Source organism: Microplitis mediator, chromosome 1 (assembly GCF_029852145.1).
Source record: "Microplitis mediator isolate UGA2020A chromosome 1, iyMicMedi2.1, whole genome shotgun sequence".
Lineage (NCBI taxonomy): Eukaryota > Metazoa > Arthropoda > Insecta > Hymenoptera > Braconidae > Microplitis > Microplitis mediator.
This window is the reverse complement of record NC_079969.1, coordinates 3,626,930-3,646,190: the sequence shown is the minus strand read 5'-3', so window position 1 is coordinate 3,646,190 and position 19,261 is coordinate 3,626,930. Positions and strand designations below refer to the sequence as shown.

The following is a 19,261-nucleotide window of genomic DNA, read 5'->3' as shown; positions in this document are numbered from 1 at the left end:
TATTAAAAAAAAAAATTCATAATTTCAATTAAATAAAATAATTAATATGTTAATTTTAATTACAAATAAAAATACTTTACCTTAACTCGTAATTCTTTAAGTGGTTGGGGCATAAGTAACGAACGTATTTGTGTAACAATAGGGCCATCAGTACCAGCAACAATCATAGTATCACCTTCTCTAAGTGCTCCATTGACTAGAATACAATCAATTGTCGTACCAAGTCCAGGTAATGCTTTTACTTCTAGTACAGTTGCTTGTAATTCTTCGCTGTACATCAAACGTTTAGCCAATGGCCCTTGACAAGCATCGACTATCAATGACAACAAATTACCCATACCCTCACCTAAAAAAAAAAATACATACATTTTAAATTTTATAATTAAAACATTTACAGTTCAAGTCAGCGCGCGAAAGTCTCATTTTAAAAAAAATTGCCTAGAAATTTTAGATCAAATTTATTTACAATCGATTACTCGTTATAAGTCTGCATGTTATAAATTTTCCCTCAATCAGCAGTTGCTGAGTCCAAAACTACTTCCCCTACTCAACCTCTTTTGAGTTCCGTTATAAGCTTCCGTTAAAATTGTAAAAATTATAAACTAAGAATAGGAAAAAATAGAAATATTAATGATGAAAATTTAATGGAAAAGTTTTATTGATCATTTTGTTCATCAATAAAATAATTATTATTATTGTTGTAATTAATAAAAAAAATTGGAATAGTGACAAAGTATAAATATGACGTTTAAAATCATGTTAAATAAAACAGGCTTATAACGGGTTGCGGAGAAAACTAAACGCACGGTAGTGGAGAAACTGAAATTCAAATAAAAATTTCTCCTAGATCAGGCTTATAACGGATAGTCAACTTAATATGACAGTAAGCAAGTGGTGATTTTTTGGTTTCGTGATTTAAAATTATAAAAATTAATTTGTCTGATTAATGATAAGATTTCCCAGAGTAAATCGATATGGTTTTAATAAAAAATTAAATGCACTGTAAAAAATGAGTGTGAATGTAGCAGACAGCAGACAGATTTAAAATTATAAATAAATAAAGTAAATAATTAATAACATAATATTTATAAAAAAATTCACTTATTAATTTCAAAATTTTTTAAATGCGCATTTTTTTAAAGTTTTATTTTACTAATTATTTACTATATTTATTAATAATTTTAAATTTGTCTGATGTCTGCTACATTCACACTCATTGTAAAAAATCGAGTGATTACGGATTTTATTTAAATCCGAATTTACTCCGTCACTTGACTTACGGAGTTTTTTAAAAATTACTCCGAACACGGTCTGCGGAGTGATTTGAATTTGACTTCAATCTGCGTTCACTCTGATTAGGAGTTTTAAATTTAAATAAATTTTTCTTGGAAGTTCACTCCAGAGATTAAATAAAAAAACAGTCATCTGCATTTACTCCGAAAATTTTTTACAGTGAACGATAATTATACTCGGGCAATTACGTGAGCAGATTACTCATTATCTGATTAATTATCCAATAGATGAATTAAGGTATGAAAAAAAATGTATTTTACCAGTAATAGCACTCGTTGGTACAAGAGAAACATAACTACGTGGGTCAGGATTTTTATAAAACAACGCAGCGTTCAACCCTTGTTCAGCAAACTGTCCGATAACTTCATCCGCCCGCTTTTCGAATTCCATCTGCGTGTTCTGTGCTTGTGATTTTATAATATCTTGAACATCTTTACGATTCATCGTCTGCCAATCGTACAATCTTTAAAAAAAAATTACAAATAAATAAATATAACTATCAAGTAGAACATAAATAATGATAAAAATAAATAATTACCTGTCTATTTTATTTAAGGCAACAACAAATGGACACTTTTTAGTCTTCAGAAGACCAATACTTTCTAGTGTTTGTGGTTCTAATCCATGCATAATATCAACAACTAAAATAGCAATATCACACAGTGATGATCCACGATTACGTAAATTACTAAAGGACTCGTGACCTGGTGTATCGATGATCAACAATCCTGGTATTTTGAATTTTTTATCAGCAATCTGTAAATTTAAATGATATTATTATCAGCTCATTAACCCTTCAGTTCCTGTGTCTTTTGATATCTCGCTTTCACTATGACCTGTGAGCAAAATGCTCATAATTGCTGACGGATTAATTTAATGAGAGAAGAGAATTGTCTTCTTAAAAGATAAAAATTTAGAGGAGTCGATTTTTTACAAGCAAACGCGCTATACATTTTAAATAAATTAACATGATGGTTAATTAATATATGAACATGTCTAGCGCATATTTTTAATTATTTTTTCTAGAGCATGATATGAATTGGGAGTTAAACGAAATTTCTTGAACAAATTTAAGTAAAATATTCAAATCTATTTTCGAATTGGAATTTTTTAATTTTTTCTTAAAGGGGACAGCCCAATTTTTTTTTTTTTTTATTAAATCAAAGTTTATATATTCAAAAATATGTATCTAGAGTTTTATATGAAAATTCCGAATATTTTTCGAGTTATAGTCATTTTTGTGACAGCGCGTCAACTGACTGTTGCATCGACTAAAAACTTTAAACGCGTTTTTCTCGAAACAACTTTTTTTGAACTGATCGCATATGTAATTTGCATAAATATGAACCGATTCGCAACTTTTTTTTCCGTATTCGTCTATTCAGTAGCTAAAGTTGCACGTAGATTTTGAAAATTTTGATTTCTAAGATTTTTTAGGGCTGTTTGAATCCAAAAAAATTATTTTAACACAGTTTGGTTTTTTGTTTCAGATAATCCGCTTTTGAGTTAGAGATGAGACCACGGTGGGGGAAATTTTTTTGGTGCTCCACAAAAACGCTTATAACTTTGTAACAACATGATATTTTTTAATAAAAATTTAGGAGAATTATCTTCAATGCATACTTTATAAAACAAAAGAAACCCGGTCCTCAAATTCCTTTATTATCCCAGTCGAAAAAATTCCCGAAAATCACCTATTTTTTCGATCCTCAGTGGCTATCCCCCTTAGAAGGGAAGAACGACTTTCTTCTCTCTAAACAGAGCAATGGCATGTTCTACTTTCCTCCCTAGGTGTGTAATTTACTATTTTATCTTACAAAAAAAATAAAAAAACATCTTACCCCTTTAACGTGTTTAGTACTCTCAATAATAGCATCAATAGGCACATTAGTGGCTCCGATTTGTTGAGTGATACCACCAGCTTCACTGTCCTGAACATTAGTCCTTCTCAATTTATCCAAAATTTTAGTTTTCCCAGTGTCGACATGACCAAGTACACAAACAACCGCAGCACGTAAATTATCTAGAGTTTTTTTCTTCTCAGCTTCAACCCGTCTGTTGGCGATCCTCAATCTCGCCCTCTCTCTTTTCTTCTCAGCATCCGTCATCTTCTCATCAATACTGTCCTCGTTATCACTGGCATCACTACCATCCTCACTGTCATCATCCTCCGATTCTTCATCACTGTCACTACTGTCCTCACTCTCTTCACTCTCGACTTTTTTACCCGTAACTTTCTTCCCAGGTTTACTGTCAACTTTAGCAGTCTTCTGTTCTTTTACTTCATCAGACTTATCGTCTTCATCGCCTTCACTCGAATCGACGTCCCAGGAGTCTTTTACCTCTTCGATTTCTTCTTTGACGTTAGCAGGAGAGTCGATAATCTCCAGCTGGACTTGATCATTCAAATTTTTATTCGATTCCTTATCATCTTCTTTTGCTTGTTGACTTTTTTCTTTGTCTTCCTGCTGCTTGTCATCAGTTTTATTGTCTTGACTAGTTTGCTTCAGTTTATTGAGCCGCGGTCGTGCGCCAGGGGGCAGACGTGTCCGCGGTTTTTTCTCGCCCTTGTCGGGGACTTCGAGACCCTGAGCTTTGAGGGCGTCGAGCATCGCCTGGGCACGAGCACGATCTTGTTTTTGCTTCGGTGTCAGCAATTTACCCTCGGCTTTCAAACGTTCTTTCCGTTGCTTTTCCTTCAGTTTCTTCCTTTCTTTGCGTTCTTGTTCCTCTTGCAGCTGCTTGAGACGGAGCTGCTCGCGCAGTTCTTCCTGGCGAATGCGTTCTTCTTCTTCACGCTTAGCGCGTTCTTCGTCTTCTTTTAATTTCTTCAGAGCGTCTTGCATTTTAGCGAGAACGATTTTTGACGGACCTTTGCCTTTTGCTTTCGGATCTTCTTTGAGTTTTTTCTTCTTCTTTGCATCATCATCTTCTTCGGCAGCCTCGGCGGGTTGAGATTCGGGTTCTGGTGTCTCGGATTTTTCTTGATCTTGGGGTTTTTTCGGAAGTTCCTGAAAATTATTTGGGCAAAAAATCATTAATTTAAATTTAATAATAAAATTAAAAAAAAAAATTACTTACGCCTTTTTTCTGCGCTAATTTTTTCGCTTTCTCACGTTCTTTCTTCTCTTTCTTCTTCTGCGCAGCCGTCTTTACTGTACCACTTTCGTCATTATCTTTGTCATCATCATCAGCGACATCCTTAAGTTCCTCAGTCGTCGCTTGATCTTTTTCTTTATCGTCTTTAGCTTTCGCTTTATTTTTCTTTTTGTCTTTCTTCTTTTTATCTTCATCCTTATCCTTATTCTCACCTTCTTCCTTATTGTCTTTATCAATTTCATCAGTTTTTATTTCTTCTTTGACATCAGTTTTAACTTCGCCTTTTTTACCCGAGTATTCCATTTCCAATTCAGCCAACACTTTTTCAATTTCATCATCGCTGTCATTTTTTTTCTTTCCTGAAATTCATTAAAATGAAAAATAATCATTGAAAATTAATAAAATAATTTAATAAAATAAATAAAAACCTTTTTTTCCTTTTTTATTGTGCGTCGACTCTTGATTTTGATGTTTCTGATTCTGTTGTTTGGTTTTAGGTCTCTCTATACTGACAACTTTTTCTTCATCTTCACTTTCCTGACGTTTGTCATCATCATCATCGTCATCATCATCATCATCATCTCCTTCAATATCCAGCAATGCAAAGACACTTTTAACTACAGAAGGAAAAAAAAATAGACGTATTATTTTCAAATAAAAATTTCAATAAATTAAAGGAGGGGGAAATTCCATTTTTTCTCCCTGATGATTAATTTGCACCAACAATTTTTTTAATTTCATAATTAAAAAATTTTTTTCAATACTAAACTACGCAAAATTTTATGATCCTGAAGTTAGCAGACAATTAAAAATTTTTGGATTTTTTTTAGGACAATTAAATTTAAAGAAAAAAAAACTAAAAATATGCACATGTAGAAAATTTAAAAGACTATAAGTGCAATTTTTTTTTTTTATAATTTATCGTTTTTTAAGAAATCAAAAATTATTAGACGTCGGCTGATTTCAGTGTCATAAAATTTTACCTTTTCGAATCTCTCTCACCCCAACGTCACATTGTCACATTTTCTGCGACCCCCCTATTAATGTTGCGTCACAAATGACCCCCCCCCCCCGTATATGATACATGACAATTAATTCCTACTCAATTTCTACACCAAAAAAAGGATTTTTTGACTCAATAAAAATTTGTAATTTATCAGAAGTCCAAAGATTTTAAAAATATGAGCTGATTGTTCCGGACCTCAACGCTATCGCCGGTCAAAAAATAAAACAATTTATTCAGCCATGACGGAAATATATACGTAGAAGTATTTATATATTTACAAATATGAAACATATGACTTTCTATCGTAACAAAAAAATAAAATTTAAAAAAACAAGAGAAATTTTCAAAACTACCCCCAGTGTCACCGATGATACTGAAGTTGGCCGACGTTTGATAATTTTTAGATTTTTTTTAAATCGACAAATCATAAAAAAAAAATTGCACTTATAGTTTTTTGAATTTTCTACATGTGCATATTTTTTTTTTTTTTTGTCTGTTGACTTTAGGATCTATCACCGAAGTACCTCAGAGTAAGCGACACCCCCACCCCCATAAGTGCGAAAGCTGCAAGATTTAATTAAATAAATAAAATTACTCACCCTGTTTATTTTTTCCTGGTTTACTGACGATATCATCATCGTCTTCAGACAAAGACTTTTTCTTTCCTTTTTTCGTTTTCCCTTTAACTTTAGTATTGTCGTTATCAAAATCATCATCCTTCTTCTTTTTATTTTTCTTGCTATTGACTTTATTTTTAGCTACAGCCGATGCATCATCATCATCATCATCATCATGAATTTTAATATTAACCCGCTCGTCATCATCATCCTCAAAATCATCAAAGTCATTTCCTTTCTTTCCTTTCTTTTTCTTAGACTTTCCTTTAGCTTTTACCACAACTTTTTCCTCATCATCATCATTATCATCGTCATCATCATCGTTATCAGAATCTAGATTCAATCCGGCAAATCCTTTCTTTATCTGATTCTTCTTCTTTCCTTTGCTGACCTTTACTTCAAAGTCAGAATCCGAATCCTCGTCTTTCTTTCCTTTATTTTTCGTGACGTTTTTATTCGATAAACTAATCGACTCATCATCAGAATCATCATGGGCTTTACGATTTGATTTTTTTCCTTTTTTAGATTTACTTTTGTCGACTTTTAATTCTTCCAAGTCATCTGCTAGGTCATCAATATCATCTTTCTTTTTCTTTTTATCTTTGCCAGTTGATTTTGATGATTTTGTTTTTGAATCTTGACTTGCTACTGATTGTTCCTCAATATCAATATCACTGTCCCTTTAAATAAATTACATATTTTTAATATTTTATTGTTTCTTTTAAATTTATTTGAAAATTAATTAATTAATTAGTTAATTAATTAACTAGAAAAAAATTTATTCACGCAAGAAATTATTTCTTGCTCCAAAAAAATATTTTCTCGCTTCAAGAAAATTTTTAGTTTCAATTCATAATGAAAAAAATTTCTGAGGACAAGTAAAAATTTTCTTGGGGCAAAAAATCATTTTCTCGAGGCAAGAAAAAATTTATTGAACTAAGAAATTTTTTCTAAAGTAAAAGCTCCTATCCCCGCTCAGTACCATTAGTCGCTCACTTTAACTGTTTAAGGCGTTTTTTTATAATTTTTATAAAAAAAAATTACAACTAAAAATATTATTATTGATAAATAATTATTTGTGAATCTAAATATATTAAAATATGATGTATCAAATTATTTTATAATAGATTATAAATTTAAATTAAATGACTGTTTTCAAAATCGCGCAAAACCGGTCATTTTTTACTTTAACGTTCATTCGTTAGATTAAATTTAGGGTACGTCAAATTTTTTTCGAATTGTTATAACTATATCTTATTAAATACATTTTTAAAATTCATGAAATTTTATATTATGAAAGAATAAAGTAGTATAATTTATAAATTATTTGTCCAAATCAATAAACTTATCACAGTTTAATTGATATTGTCTTTGAGCGACTATAGGGCCATGTGTTGGTCGAGTAATGGTACATCACAACTTTTAGTGAGCGACTATGGGTACACTCAAGGGCTTTATTTAAAAAATTAATAATAATTAATTATCAAGATTATTCTTCAAACTTAAATTTTATTCTAATACTCGAAACTTCAAAAAATAACTATAAAAAAAAAATATGGTTTTTCATTTTATTTATTAATTTATATTGAGTGATTTAATCTCACTCCAATAAAAAGTGAGCGGGTATAAAGACTTTTACTTTAGTCCTAAGAAAATTTTTGTTTTCAATTTTTGCAACAAATTTCTTGATGCAAATAAAAATTTTCTTGGGGTAAGAAATCCTTCTTTTTTGTATAAAAATTTAAAAATTGTCTGCTACTTTTACTCATTAATTTTTTAAATTTGAAAAATTGATATTCATGTAGAATAAATAAAATTTCCATGACAATTATTTTAGAAAATCATTAAAATTTAAAACAGTGTATTAATTTAAATTTAAATATTTCAATTTTGAAAAATAAGATTGTGGCGCCTTTTTATAACCTCAATTTTGTTGGCTAGATCACTGAATTAATTGCATCATCATAAAACATATTTTTATATTTTTTAAATAAATAAATTCTACTGCCAATTATATTACATCACAATTAGAAATAATAAATTTATTTAATTATATAAAATAATTGAATTTAACAATAAAAAATTTTTGAATTCAAATAATTAAATGATTCAAATAAATAATCAATAAATAAATAAAAGCATGTGGTTATTTAGTGAAATTATTTGTACTGTTGCAGGTTAAATTAAAAAAAAAAAAAATTATTATATTAATTAATAAATTAATAATTAATACTTACAGATCATCGTCTTTACCAGAACGTTTTCCTTTCTTAGGCTTTCCCATTATTTATAATTAAAAAATAATTATTTTAAAAATAAAAAAAAACTCAACGGAGTAACACTTGGAGCGCAAAAAAAAATCATAAAAATAACAACCGATTTTTATTTTAAATAATTAAAATTACTAATGTAATTAATTAATTAATTAACTATTTAAATTATTGCTAATAATTAAAATAAATTTATTGAAAAAAAAAGTAAATGTTAAATGTATTTTATGTATGACATAAAAGTATGACGTGTATTATTTATATTTAGGTAAAAAAAATTGACTATTTTATCAAATAAGTAATTTTAGTCGGGAGTATAATTTTTTTTTTACGGATTTTAATTTCTTACGGTAATTAGTTAATGTAAAAGATTTTGTGAAATTAATATTTTGTAACATACGTCAAGAAAAATATGGTACTATCGAAAATCACACACCGGTTTTCAATACTTTTACATTTACAACAATTTTATGACTTGAAGTTTGCGCTTTTCTCAATAACTTTTCTTATACTTATCGATTGTTGCCTGTTCGATTACTCGATATTCGAACTTTCGATATGTTATTTGACAGTCTGTACACGCACATAATTATGAGTGTGTAGCAGATATGATTAGCAGATATTATTTATAAATTTTAAATAAATGGAATTTTAAAAAATTCGCGGGGATTTTTAAATTTTTTAAAAATACGCGTACTTTAGTTTTTTAATTAACTGAATAATAGGGGTCGAATCACATGAGTATAATCGAATCGAATATAACTATTCGATATCGATTCGAAATATGAGTGAATGTAGCAGACGTGAGATAATTTTCAAATTTTGAATAAATAAATTAATTTATTAAAATAATGAAATTTAAAAAATGCGCGTACTGATTTTCAAATTATTTAAATACGGGCAAATAAATTACAAAAAAAAAAAAAACTAAAAAATGCCCATGTAGAAAATCAAAAAAACTCTGGGTGGAATTTTTTTGAATATTTTTTTTCTATGAATTTATCGTTTTTAAAAAAATCCAAAAATTATCAGACGCCGGCTAACTTCAGTATCAGATTTTTAAATTATTATTCTGCTTACGTACTCATATTTTTTTAGCAAAAACTTAACAAATGTTTATTTTTATGAGACTTATAAATAACTTATCTTATAAACACATTTTTTCATCTATCGCTAATTATATCGATCCTCAAATTCACCGAGAAATCCAATAAATTATGAGTGTGAATATAATGATACTGAAGTTAGCAGACACTTAACAATTGTTGAATCTTTTTTCCACAATTTGAAGTATAAAAAAAAAAAAAAAAAAAAAAAAAAAGCACATGTAGAAAATTTAAAGAACCACAAGTGCAATTTTTCAAATATTTTCTTTTTTTATAATCTGTCATTTTTAAAAAAATTCGAAAATTTTAAAACGTCAGTAAATTTCAGTGTCATGTGAATGTAGCTGACAATTTTCAATTTAAAAAATTTTGAAATAAGTGAATTAATTAAAAATCGAATAAAATAAAAAAATGCGTATTTATAAAATTTGAAAACAAGTGCGTGCATTTTTTAAATTTTTTAATTCGTTTATTTGCAATTTGAAATTTGTCTCGTCTGTTACATTCACACTCATAATAAATTCTATATAAAAATTAATTTACCTTCGCGCCTTTTTTTAAAAAATAAAATAAAACTTACTAGAGATAAAAAAAAATTATTATTTTGACAGTCCGTCATATAATTTATATTTATTTATAATTTCTTAAAAAAAAAAAAGTATTTAATTCAAATTAAATAAAAAAAAATATAATAATCCAAACTCCCGATAGGTAACGTTGCAGACATTTCAAACGCATGCGCCAAAAAATAATCATCCGCACCATTCTTTTTTCTTTACGATTCGATCAAGATGGTGAGTGTCACGATTTTTCCTCAAATTTATCCGAAATTTTTACATACATCCGTTCAAAAATAATTTAAAATCCCAATTATTTATTAAACTCAATTACTTTTGAATTAAAAAATCCTATTAGTTACCCGAAATTTTTAAATCATCTCCATTATTTTCAATTATTTCCAACCGCGTCAACCGCTCGCGTGTGTCGTGTAAACATGGCAGCAAAATTTATCTTTTTAAATTTTTTTACAGGCCACCTCGAAAAAGAAGACCAGGAAGCTTCGTGGACACGTAAGCCACGGCCACGGTCGTATTGGTGAGTTTTATTTAGAAATTTAAATTTTATTTTTCACGCGCAACTTTTTAAAAATTCTAACCTCAGTTTCTCTTCAAAAAATTCCTCCTTTAATTAATTAATTAATCAATCAATTAGTCATTGATTTGTCTGTCCCGTTTACTTGTACGTCAAATATTTACTGATTAATAATTAATTTATTTTTTAATTACTTCAGGCAAACATAGAAAACATCCTGGAGGTCGTGGTAATGCCGGAGGTCTGCATCACCACCGTATCAACTTTGACAAATACCATCCTGGATACTTCGGAAAGGTAATTGATCAATTACTTGTGTATTTATTTGTATTTCCGCTGGAAATTACTAGTAAATATTAACGGTTTGTTTTTTATTTTTCATCAGCTCGGTATGAGAAATTATCACGTGCGCAAAAACTCGACATGGTGTCCAACTCTTAATCTGGATAAATTATGGACTCTTGTTTCTGAGCAAACTAGATTAAGATACAAAGACAACACCAATGGAAAAGTTCCTGTCATTGATCTTTCCAAGGCTGTAAGGAAAATTATTTAGTAGCAATCGTTTTTTGATCCGGAAGTTAGACAATTAAAAATTTTCGAATTTTTTACAACAATTTAATTGAAAGAAAAAAATTCACATGTAGAAAATTTAAAAAACCGCAGGTGCAATTTTTCCAAATATTTTTTTTTTATAATTTATCGTTTTTAAAAGAATCCAAAAATTATTAGCCGGTGACTGACATGATACTGAAGTCAGCCGACTTCTAATCATTGGATTTTTTTTTAAATGATAAATTATAAAAAAAGAAATATTTGAAAAAATTGCACCTGTAGTTTTTTAAATTTTCTACATGTGCATATTTTTAGTTTTTTTAAATTTATCGTTTCTAAAAAAATCCAAAAATTATTAGATTGATATGATACTGAAGTCAGCACGATCCTGAAAGCAGCAGACAATTAAAAATTTTTTGATTTTTTTTTTACCAATTAAATTTCAAGAAAAATAAAAAACTAAAAATATGCACATGTAGAAAATTTAAAAGACTACAAGTGCAATTTTTTCAAATATTTTCTTTTTATTATTTCTCGCTTAAAAAAAATCCGAAAATTACTAGACGTCGGCTAACTTCAGTATCATAAGTCAGCCGACTTCTAATAATTTTTGGATTTTTTTTTAAATGATAAATTATAATAAAAAATATTTGAAAAAATTGCACCTGTAGTTTTTTAAATTTTCTGCATGTGCATATTTTTCTTTTGATTAAATTGTTGGAAAAAATCCGAAAATTTTCAATTGTCTGCTGACTTAGAGATCATTAATTTTATGAGTTTAAATTTACAAAAATTATATTTTATTTTTTTTCATAGGGTTATTACAAACTTTTGGGCAAAGGGCGTCTACCTGATCAACCCGTTATTGTTAAGGCTAAATTCTTCAGTAAGAAAGCAGAAGACAAAATCAAGGCTGTTGGAGGTGCCTGTGTACTCAGCGCTTAATTATCGGTAAATTTTTTAATTTTACAATACGAAATTTTAATAACTTTATATCAAGAATTATTTTCAATTTAAATATCGAACGATATAAAAAAAATTACTCATTCATTTTTGTTTTATCCGCATATTAGAATTTTAAATAAAACAATTTACATATCAGTCAAATTGTCGGCAATTATCAGTACTCGGAAATTTCATTCAAAATTTTTTTCCATGTAATCATTTATTATTTGACAGTAATCAAATTTTTATTTGTCCATTTCGTCAAATTAATAAACTAGTGATTCAAGTTCGTAACAAGTAAATTGTAATTGATATTGAAATTTAAATTTAAATTTTAAAAATGAATGTTGTAATTAAAAATTAAATGATTGATAACGAACGGGCGGTCTGAATAGTGCGTACAACACTATTACTACTGTTGATCATGTTCAATAACTGATTTTAAATAAATTTTATACTCAATATTTAATAATATGAAAAAAACAAATATACTAATTTTTGTTTGTATTTTTTTTTTACAGATTGCCGAGACTTTGAGTGGTACGTCTGTTCTTCAACACATTTTTTAGGCATTAAATTTAAAAAAATCTCTCAGAGAATAAGTCGCCGTGGGTTTTTACCCCCACTCTTGAAAAGTAATCTCACGCCGGGACTGCATATTGATATTAAAAGCTGACAATTTCTGATGGCGATTTACTCTCTGGGAGAAATTTAAAGAATTACTTGAACGTAGATAAGAAATCGCGTGTCAACTTACAAAAAATTGATTGATATTTTTGTACCAAATGATTCCTTAGTAACTAAAAAATTTTTTTCGAATCAAAGTTAAAAATTATTGACACGAATTAATTATCTGAGATAAAATTCTAGAAAGCAGAGTCAAGTAACTCGAGTAATACGAAATTGCAGGTCCATATATTTAATATAATTTGGAACGTTATCACTAGAATACTAATTAAATTTTTATTTATTAAGGTGAGACTCAGTACCCGATCAAGGAACTAGTACTCGATCACTTCATGTATTAAAATTTAGTAAAAATACTGGGTCTGTTATTTTAAAAGTTGAAAATTTTTCTTGCAATTAACTTCTTACGTTACAATATTTTTGCTGTAATCATTTTAGCAATTGAGATTAATTGGATTTAAATGACGACTAGTAACTTCACAAAACCCATCGTCTTATCAAAAATTTTTAACAATTAGATATTTTGTTTTTTTATATTTCGTACTACAAAACTTTAGTTTTTTTTTATTGACTTTCTTATTCAGATCTTCAAATAATTACATTAATTTTTTTGATTAATTAATGAAAGCACAAAAGGCAGGGCTCGAATAATTTCAGGAAAAATTTTCAAAAATAGTTTTAAATCTTCCAACAAAATTTTCTCAAAATGCCCTCTGTTAGTTGACACGCTATTGCTTATTTACGTCCATTAAAAAAAAATGTTTTCAACTTTCCCTAAAAACAATAATTAATAATAACTAATTATTAATTAAAAAAAAAAGATAATTATGATGATAATGTGAACGGGCGGTCTTAAAGTGCGTACAACACTTTCACCCATGTAGATTCGTTCATTTCTGATAATATTAAATCGTTAAAAGATATTTACAAAATCATAAATTTATAGGAAAGTGGACAGTAAATTAAACCTTAGAAATTAAATTTTTACCATAAATCGAACCTTCGTCCTTTTATTGGGACCTTCAGCAATTGATCATTTAATCTCCAACGTCTACTAAATGTTTTTGAGACAGACGTCAAGTCGCTGAAGAAGTCCCAATAATGGGACGAAATGTACAATTTAATGTAAAAATTAAAATCCAAGTTTTAATTTACTCTCCGCGGCTGCCCAATTTCCCACAGTAACTGACAAAAACAAAAATTTTAAATACGAACTGCAACTATAAATTCTAAAAAATTGAATTTGAAAAATTTGTCCCTTTGTTTTGAAATTGGGCAGCCGTCCATTTCCCTGTGAATTTGTCATTTTTTAAAATTGATCTGGACACGATTTTAAATTAAATAAATAATTATAAAATGTTTTTTTACTCAATTACTAAATTACCAAAATTTTCTTATGTTTCCAGAGACCCGAAGACCTGTCTACAAATGTATAATAACCATGAATGCTTAATAAAAATAAAATGTTTTTCCAATACAAAACCTCTAGTATTTATTTCAATAAAATTTTTATTTATTATAAATTATTTATTAAGTGACATTTATTAGTAGTAAAATAAAAAATAAAGTTTTAGCCTAAATGTGGAGGTGGTGGTGGTATTTGAACCCCTCCTAGCATTGCCGGAGGTGGAGGTACTGGATTAAACATCGGAGGTCTAGGCGGTGGCGGCACCGGCATCATCGGCTGGCCAAGTCCTGGTCTGATCAACGGCACCGGAGGCGGTGGAATTTTTCCCACAGTCGGTTTCTCATTTTTGAATGCAAATTGCAAGAAAAATTGCTTCGTGTCCTTGTTCCAGTACGTCCAGAATTTACCCTCAGCCTTTTCGACTTCTCTGCTCGGTACTTTGAACGCAACAGTTTCGTACGGCTCGGCAGCGAATAACAGATACTGCCATTTACGGTCAGGTGGTTCTACTCTTTGCTCATAAGCTGACATGAATCTGTGCCGTGGTATAACACTGTCAGCAACTTCCGGGTAATCGACTTGAAAGAGTAGACTCTGCTGTCCTGTTTCTGGGTCCCGTTGTTTAGTGACTCGGTAACCGGGACGTCCGATTTTCACGAATTTTTTCGGCTCGACCCGGGGCTTTTCTGGCGCTAATGTTTGCGGCGCTTCTTTGGCTTCTTTAGCAGCACGTCGTGCTAAATTCGCTTGATGTTTTTTACCCTGTGTATGGGCTAAATAACTGCCCTCGTTGTTGTGTAACGTCAAACAGAGTTTACATTCGTATGATCCCAGATGGTTTTTCATAAAATACGGATCTTTGTTTAGATCGATTGTCTCTAATGCCAACTGACGTAGACGTTCTCGACGATCACGATTACTTTCTGACCATGATGCTACACCTCCACCACCGGTTTTACCTCCCGGGCGATTTTGAAAATCCATTTTAGGTTTTTTTTTATTGAAGCAACTGTAAAAAAAAAATTGGATATTTTTACGCAATAGTTTTTTTTTTAATTAATTAATTTTAAATTCTGTTTGATAATAAAAATATTTATTGGAATTTATAACCTAGAAAATTTTCAGAGTATGGAAAAAAAACTAAATAAATATTTTTTAATTTACACAAAAAGTAAAAAATCTCAGTGTACTTACATTTATTTTTTTATTGTTGATAAATAATTATTTTTTATTTTTTAACACCGCGTCAACACTTTGAAGTCAAAGTTTACAGAATATGTGTATCTGTAGAATAGATACGATTTTTTTTTTAAACAGTAAACATTTAGTGTGATGGCTCCACCTGGTGGAGAGAATTGTAAAATCACGTGAATTAGCAAGTGTGAGTAGGAGGTATTTACTCTGCTCTAGAGGTAAAATAAATTTCTTTAATACCGAATTTTACCTGAACCCTGGTGAAGTGAAGCTGAAAAAATTATAAAAAATTTATTCAAGTTTATCAAATTATAAAATGTATTCAAAACATATAATCATAGTAATTAATCTTATTACTTTATTTTTTATTTTCTCTATAAATTTTAAAAACTAACATTTAATTCTCTTAATTTTTTATTCTTTAGTATAAATGATGTTAATAATAGTAACGTAAAAAATAATTATTCAGTGGTCAGTAGATTTATCACTTGATCCGGATGAACTACACCTGGAATATCGTAGCACCAACTCCAAGTTTGCCAGCCTTGGCCCAAGAGTCAATTTTTTATTTTTTTTATTTCAAAATAGCTAATTATTTTTTGTAATTATTCAAAAATAGTTATTTATTTTCCATTTAGTGAATTTTTGTTAAACTATCAATTGAAAAATTTGAAATCTGGGTAAAAGGAATTTGCCCTGGCGGTTTTGAATCACCCTGGAAACACTCTGGGAGTGGAAACACGGTGGAACCACGATGGATCCAGGGTGGTTACATGGTGGGTTTGTGCCATTTTATAACCCTGATTTCAGGGTGGTTACACGCCCTCGCGGATTCGGGGTTACTGTGAAATCACAGTGAAATCACAGTGAAATCAATTTTACCGTAAGTTTACTGTGTATTGATGGTAATTTCATAGTGAATTCACAGTCGTTTTGTGCCATTTCGTCACTCTGGTTATATAGTAATTTTACAGTAATTTTATGGTAGTTCCATAGTGATTTCACTTGTGATTCTTTTGTAGGTTTAGAATAAAATTACCATACTTTCATGATAATTTTACTGTCGATCAGCTATCGATTTATGGTAACCCAACAATGGTAACACTGAGGCTTTATCATGGGTTCACAGTCAGTTTATCGTGATTTCACTACGAATTCACTGTGATTCCATAGTAATCTGATAGTGTTAACTCTGTGACTTTACAATAGTTTCACAGTCAGTTCATAGTAGTTTAACCATGAATTTACCGTGATCCCATGACAACCTAGTAGTATTAGCACTGTGACTCTATGATATTTTCACAGCAAATTATTCGCGTTTTCTCCATGATTTCACTCTACTTTGATAGTGATCTGATACGGTACATCTATCATTAATCCAATTTCAAAATCAAAATTTGAATTTTTAATGTCATTAATCGATAGAAATGGAATTGAAAAAAAAAATAATATCAATTATTTCATAAATGCTCCTATAATTGTTTGTAAGTTTAGCAAATATTTGGGCACATATGTATTTTATTTATTATAAATTTAGCTATTTTAGGAATTTCCGAGCGAAACTTTATCTGTAATTATCTAATTTAGTTAATTTTATAAAAGCTTAAGACGGTAAAATTCTTCAGAATTATAAAAAAAAATAAATAAATAAAAAAATTGAATAACTTTTTTTTTAAAACTGTATAAATTGAATTTAAACTACTGCAAAAAATAAAGAGAACATCATTTAGATTAATATTTCAATAGTAAATATTTATTATTTATCATAATTTAGAATAAAATATTCTTCAGTTCAGAAAACTTGATGATTTACAAATGAAGGCAAACATTTTTTTTTTTATGAATATCGTATTCTTTTAATTTTATAGTATTTAATAAAATAATTTTTCTTATAACTTAGTCTTGAGTATATATAGTATTGAATAGCATCAAGTAACAGATTAAATATTTAGTTCCGAATGCGTGTGGTGGCCGAGTGGGCTAAAGTACATGACTTAAGCTGCTCTTCAATCGAAGGGTCGGCAGTTCGAGTCCCATCGTACGTTAAAAAAAAATAAAATTCCTTCTTTACCGAGGGTAAAAAATAGCATTTAATTCTCCAGAGGAATTACATGAAGTCATACAAAGGGATAATAAATAATTTTTTTAAACAAGAAAAATTATTTATTGAAAAACCAAGATTAGGATTATTGTTGCTATTATAATATTATTATTAATTTTATTATTATTATCTTTGAATCAATAAATATAGGATCTCAATATTGCCCCTAAATCTCGATGAAAACTAAGCAGATCCAGGATTAAATGATTAAGAAATCACAGTAATATTACTGTCAATTCACAGCGATATTATTGTGATTTCACGAAGAATCTATAGTAAGACTGCTGTGAAATCACTGTATGATCACGGTATTATTACTGAGAAAGCATGACTGAAGCACTGCAGATCCAGCATAAACTGATAGTGAAATCACTGTAAATACACAGTGAGACTACTGTCAACTTACAGCTATACTACTGTAAATTGACTGTTATGCTATTGTGATTCTACTATGAATCGATGGTGAAATCATCATAAAATTACCATCGGATGATAATTATCACACAGTAAGCAAATGGCACAAAGTTACAGTGATTTCACTGTCATTTCACTATGGGTTCACTATCTTTCCACTATGATTTCACCGAAATTTCACCATGATTTCGGAGTAATCCCGAGTCCGCGAGGGCGGTGTTTCCACGATGGTTACACGGTGTAACCACCGTGGAATCAGGGTGTATTCACCGAGATTTCATGGTGTATCCACGGTGATTACGCGGTGTACGTGGAATCATGGTGGGTACACCGTGGAACCACGGTGATAAAATGAAAAAAAAAACCCACCGTGGATCCACCGTGATTCCAGGGTGATTCAAAACCGCCAGGGTGTGTTAACGGATGCCTGGGTAAAAGAAATCCTGTGTAATCGGATTTTTGGGTTAAAGATATTCTGGGTTATAGAATTTATGGGTGATAGAAATTCTGTGTAAAAGAATTCTGGACAAACATAGATCTGAGTAATCAGATTATGGGTCACTGATGTCTACCTAAAAATTTGCGGTTAAGTTTTCCTAAACTTAAAAGTAACTTTTGCTATTAGAAAAAAAAACCCTGATAAAATTTTCTTTGAATTTTTCGTCAAATGTCCGTCAACTTCGGGCTTTTCCGTTTTTTACGACAATTTGTATTTAATTTTTGAAGTAAATTTTCATTCTAATTCGGGTAGTAAATTTACGACAAATTGTATACAAATTTTCGACAAAAACGGAAAAGCCCGAAGTTGACCGATAATTGACGAAAAGTTAAAGGAAGCTTTTGCTAAGCAAACTGTGCTATTATGGAATATTAAACTTTCACTTTTGCTAAGTCCGCAGTGGCCAAGTGGTTAAGGCGTCAAGACATTGGGGTACTCTTATGCACCGTAAAGGTATCGGTCTTTGAGAGCGTGGGTTCGAACCCAACTCGAAATCATCGAATGCTCCTACCTTTCTCAATTCTAAATTGAAGATGCAATAAGTTAAATAATTTATTTGATGCCGTAAGATGGACGGTGGTGATTTAGGGTTCATCCAGGTCATAAGGTTACCAGGTAACTTGAAGATCCCTGGTTCAAATCCAGGCTGCGGTCATTTTTTTTTTTTTTTTTTTTAACAAATTAAAAACTACGTACGATTACACACTGATTTTTTTTCTTTTCATGATAAAGAACGCAGCGGACATTTGACAATATTATGTTTTTAAATAAATAAATTGAATACTTACAGCACGAAATTACTTATATTAGCAATTTCTAAAATACAATCGAATTTTTTTTTTTTTCAATTATTTAGAGTCTATTTGATTGAAACGTCTAAAATTTTCAGAAAAATTGACAGCTGAAACGTTCCTTCGATCGCCGCAAGAACAATTCAAATCGGATAATTACTTCAAAAGTTATAGAAAGTTTACA

The 19,261-nt window shown here is 29.6% G+C and overlaps 3 protein-coding genes across 3 annotated transcripts in view; 1 reads left to right on the top strand and 2 right to left on the bottom strand.

The window, feature by feature from the left end:
* The window catches only part of LOC130663982 (eukaryotic translation initiation factor 5B), a 61,390-nt gene extending 52,639 nt beyond the window's left edge, over positions 1–8,751 (bottom strand). Inside the window, exons 1-8 of the mRNA XM_057463597.1 lie at positions 8,253–8,751; positions 5,998–6,695; positions 4,821–5,009; positions 4,375–4,751; positions 3,135–4,304; positions 1,832–2,049; positions 1,554–1,756; positions 81–346 (exon numbers count right to left, since the gene is read on the bottom strand). Coding sequence (XP_057319580.1) covers positions 81–346; positions 1,554–1,756; positions 1,832–2,049; positions 3,135–4,304; positions 4,375–4,751; positions 4,821–5,009; positions 5,998–6,695; positions 8,253–8,299 — 3,168 coding nt within the window. The 5' untranslated portion in view covers positions 8,300–8,751. The remainder of the gene's footprint in view (positions 1–80; positions 347–1,553; positions 1,757–1,831; positions 2,050–3,134; positions 4,305–4,374; positions 4,752–4,820; positions 5,010–5,997; positions 6,696–8,252) is intronic.
* A 1,409-nt stretch (positions 8,752–10,160) lies between these two features.
* LOC130671305 (60S ribosomal protein L27a) lies at positions 10,161–14,152 on the top strand. The gene is made up of 7 exons (XM_057475112.1): positions 10,161–10,185; positions 10,423–10,486; positions 10,683–10,780; positions 10,869–11,021; positions 11,855–11,989; positions 12,505–12,523; positions 14,077–14,152. Exons 1-5 carry the CDS (start codon positions 10,183–10,185, stop codon positions 11,981–11,983), a joined length of 447 nt encoding a protein of 148 aa, XP_057331095.1. The 5' UTR covers positions 10,161–10,182; the 3' UTR covers positions 11,984–11,989; positions 12,505–12,523; positions 14,077–14,152.
* Positions 14,130–15,415, bottom strand: LOC130671297 (splicing factor 3A subunit 2). Its single transcript, XM_057475101.1, has 2 exons — positions 15,273–15,415; positions 14,130–15,087 (listed from the first exon to the last, which is right to left on the bottom strand). Exon 2 carries the CDS (start codon positions 15,060–15,062, stop codon positions 14,241–14,243), a length of 822 nt encoding a protein of 273 aa, XP_057331084.1. The 5' UTR covers positions 15,063–15,087; positions 15,273–15,415; the 3' UTR covers positions 14,130–14,240.
* Positions 15,416–19,261: the final 3,846 nt, after the last annotated feature.

Coding starts and splice junctions, on each gene's coding strand:
- LOC130671305 (XM_057475112.1), top strand. Junction 10,487..10,682: donor CCACGGCCACGGTCGTATTG/GTGAGTTTTATT, acceptor TAATTACTTCAG/GCAAACATAGAAAACATCCT. Junction 10,781..10,868: donor ATCCTGGATACTTCGGAAAG/GTAATTGATCAA, acceptor ATTTTTCATCAG/CTCGGTATGAGAAATTATCA.
- LOC130671297 (XM_057475101.1), bottom strand. CDS start 15,062: ATGGATTTTCAAAATCGCCCGGGAGGTAAAACCGGTGGTGGAGGTGTA.